Consider the following 3,829-nt stretch of genomic DNA (forward strand, 5'->3'; position numbering starts at 1 on the left):
AACGCTCCCACGCCTGAAAGGCGAGCATGTTTGGTGGAACGGGGGATTCGAACCCTCGACCTGCAGATTGCTAGTCGAGCTCCCTAACCATCTGGCCATGCCGGAACAAAATATTGTAAATATATTTTATACAGATATAAATTTTTCAGTTGACTGTAATATTTTTTACTAAACTTTAGTAAGAAGTTAATTAGAATAATAATTCGTGAATATTTTTTCTTCTACACAAAGAGTACCCTCGTTGCACGAGTAAAAAATGTTTAGTGATTAGTGAGTAAGTGCTGGTTACAAGTGGTTTTGTAAACTACAATAACCTTTATTTTTAGGATTAACTTAAATAACTCATTTAGGTATTAGTTTGTTTATTCGATATAAAGTTTCTTGCTAAGCTAAATATGGACTATATGCATATATATTCGTCCCTCATTTTAAATTCATAGACTAGAAGGAAGGCAGCAAGTCAATTGCATCTACCACCAAATCTTGGATCATATCTGCTTGAATAGTGGGAGTTGACTGTCACTCTTATAGCGCACCTGAGTCCCTAAATACGAAACACCGTTGTTATTTTTTGCAGCAACTGGATGTGAACTAAGAACCCTCGCATCCAAATTCAGAGCACGTTAGCTACTAGGGCCTGTCCAGTCTTCCTCAATTAAACTCTTAAAGTCTTCAGTTTTATTTATCTTCTTTGTTGTTTTTGTATACATTTGCAAGTCAAAATTATCTGCATGTTTAACCGATAGTTCGACTATTGTGTTGTCTTATATCTTTGTTTCTGTGCTTCATTTTACATGATTTATTGAAGTATCGCAGGTAGAAAACAACTTCTTATTAGTCTATGATAACTGTTAACCGGCAATGAATATTTCTAAAGATAATTAATTCTGAATAATTGTCATCTAGTATTAAGAAGCTTCCTGTTATTGTAATTTTTCGCTTTTCAGGAAGTTACAGTAATTAGACCCAAGAAACTGCAAAGTTTTAACAACAACTTAACAGATAAAGTGAATTCTACAGACTCAGCTCCCAGATTTGAGAAAGAGGTGATACTGCGAGAAGAAGTAAACTACATAGGTAAGTAGCGTTACTAACGTAATTTCTCAATCATTCATAACCTAAATAAAAAATATCTTTCATTTGTCAATTTACCTTCTTTAAGAAAATCAAAACTTCAAGAATCATCATGGTCAGGTGGTTAAGGCGCTCGACTCGCAATCTGAGGGTCGCGGGTTCGACTCCCCGTCACACCAAACATGCTCAACATTTCAGCCGTGGGGGCGTTATAATGTGACGGTCAATCCCACTATTTGTTAGAGTAGCCCAAGAGTTGGCGGTGGGTGGTGATGACTAGCTGCCTTTCCTCTAGTCTTACACTGCTAAATTAGGGACGGCTAGCGCAGATAGCCCTCGTGTAGCTTTGCGCGAAATTCAAAACAAACAAACAATCAAGAATCACTACCAAAAAATTTGTTTGCAACACGTTTTTTAGGACATATTTCACATTTTATTCTTTTATTACAATTATTATTCAGGTTTATGTCACATTTAGAATTAAAGCAGTCATTTAACTTTCTATAAAAAAACGAATAATACAAACAATGTCTTCATAAATATATACTTTTTTTTACTGTTAAATATTCATTTTTATCTCTAGTTTTTCATTCAAATAAAATGAAGCCGATATGTAGAAAATTCTTTTTGGGTGTAACTGGCTTTATCTTTTGTATGTATATACACTTTCGTGAATGTGTATTTTATTTTTCAGTATTATTTTGTTATTGTGTTACATCTTCACTTAGTAATTAAGTTGTTAGAGTGATCTTTATGAACGTGTGGTTAAAATGTACTTTAAAATATCAGTGTAATAGCAGTCTAAGATTTATATAATTATACTTATCAGTGTGTTGATAAAGTATGGTTTGAATATCAGTGTGAGGACTGTTAGGATTTATTGAGTTATTTGAAGAATATTGCTGCACTATAAATATTGTGGTGAAGTTCTTTTTTTTCTGAACTGTTATTAGGTACTGTAATCCTTGGATGGGTCCTTGTTTAATTTCGAAATAACTTGATAGCAAGAATTACAATACTGACTCACCAGGTAGCGTGAAATCCTGAGCAGTATACAAAGAAAAAGAAAGTTAAAGTGTTTCAGGATATGATGTCTTCTGAAATATGTCACACTTTTTTCACGAGTGAAACACCAAACTTTTGACTCCTTGTTAATTTCGCGTACCAGTTCTGGTACCATATCATAACATACTTGGAATACTTGATCAGAAACTTAGTTCTTTGTTATGAAAAAGTATATAATTATTAAGAAAGAGGGGTGTTATTTATCAAACTGTATTTCTATTGCATTTTATATTTATGATAAATCTACTAAGACAGCCAATCAGCAGTACCTTACTACCCACCACCTGTCACTCTTATAACACCCACAACTTATAGTGTGGAGAATATTTTGTGTTAGTGAATGGATTCTAAACTGACTCCCTAGTTTCGAAATTCAGAGCTTTATCACAGGGCCAATCCGCATCTCATATCAAACTAAGTAATGCTTTATAAGTTGGAGAAAAGATTACGTAAATCAAGTATTTGATTAATAAACGCAATCCAGATCACACTTTTAATTAAATTCAACACAGTTTTAAGCCTAGATCTACAATAACCTCAACTCAGAAAAAACCACATAGTTTGTAAGCGTAAGTAAAATTAAAAAATGTATTTCTTTGTTTGTTTCAGAATTTTCGAGCAAAACTACGCAAAGATCTATTGTGCTTAGCCGTTCTTATTTTGAACTGATAAACTAGAAGAAATGCAGCCAGTCAGCAGCCCCCATAGTTAACTTTTGAGCTATTTTTGTGTGATTGAATAGTGGGATTTTATAGTTACTCTTACACCAAGTCTACAGCCCCAAAGAGCGGAGCGCATTCTTGTGGAAATGAGACGTAAGCCATGGATCCCTGATTCGCAGTTATGTTATGTTAACGGCCAGGCCACGCCCAGTCTAAGAGTAATGAAGTTTTATTACTACTAAACAGAAATCGAACACTCCCTGGAATCCACGATGTACAGTATGTTTTGTGAGAAAAAAATTATCACACAAACTAACTTTGCATTGTTGATTTTCATCAAATTTCGAAATTTTAAATGTCTGCCGATTTTTATTCATCATTTATATAATTTTTAGTCAGCCGGTGGGTCAGCGGTAAGTTTACGGACTTACAACGCTAAAATCTGGGTTTTAATTCCCTGCGATGGACGGAGCACAGATAACCTGTTGAGTAACTTTGCGATAAAAAAAAAACATTCCCGTTTTCCTGTTTACTAATTCAAAAATATGATTATAAATAATATATTATAAGCGTTTTGGTAAATTATTCGTTTACAAATACATCAAGTAGTTTATATCCTCTTAAACAATTATATGTGGTTTGTTTGCTTTTTCTCTTACAGTAGCTGTCTTGTATTTGCTCTGTAATTTCTTTATTTTACAGGTATCATATTACTGGTTAGAATGGATCTTCCGAACTCCTACATTTTTAGTATACATCTTCTAAACTAGGAGGGGTTATTAATATTATCCTCAGAGACACTGGTTTATAATGTCAGCTTCAATATAAAATTTGTTTGTACAGCTGATTTTGGTCTTGATTTCATGCATTGTATGACAACGTGTAAGCTATTGTTTTATGGCTGGTGTGCTTTATTGTTTGTTTGTTTGTTCTTGAATTTCGCGTCAAAGTCTACACGAGGGCTATCTGCGCTAGCCGTCCCTAAGTTTAGCAGTGTAAGCTAGAGGGAAGGCAGCTAGTCATCACCA

General features: G+C 34.0%; 1 protein-coding gene across 1 annotated transcript in view; it reads left to right on the forward strand.

Annotated features, from left to right (window-relative positions):
* The window catches only part of LOC106459358 (putative sodium-dependent excitatory amino acid transporter glt-6), a 14,180-nt gene that overhangs the window by 3,425 nt on the left and 6,926 nt on the right, over positions 1–3,829 (forward strand). Inside the window, exon 4 of the mRNA XM_022385827.1 lies at positions 948–1,077. Within this exon, the coding sequence (XP_022241535.1) occupies positions 948–1,077 (130 nt within the window). The remainder of the gene's footprint in view (positions 1–947; positions 1,078–3,829) is intronic.

This window comes from Limulus polyphemus, unplaced genomic scaffold, assembly GCF_000517525.1.
Source record: "Limulus polyphemus unplaced genomic scaffold, Limulus_polyphemus-2.1.2 Scaffold597, whole genome shotgun sequence".
Lineage (NCBI taxonomy): Eukaryota > Metazoa > Arthropoda > Merostomata > Xiphosura > Limulidae > Limulus > Limulus polyphemus.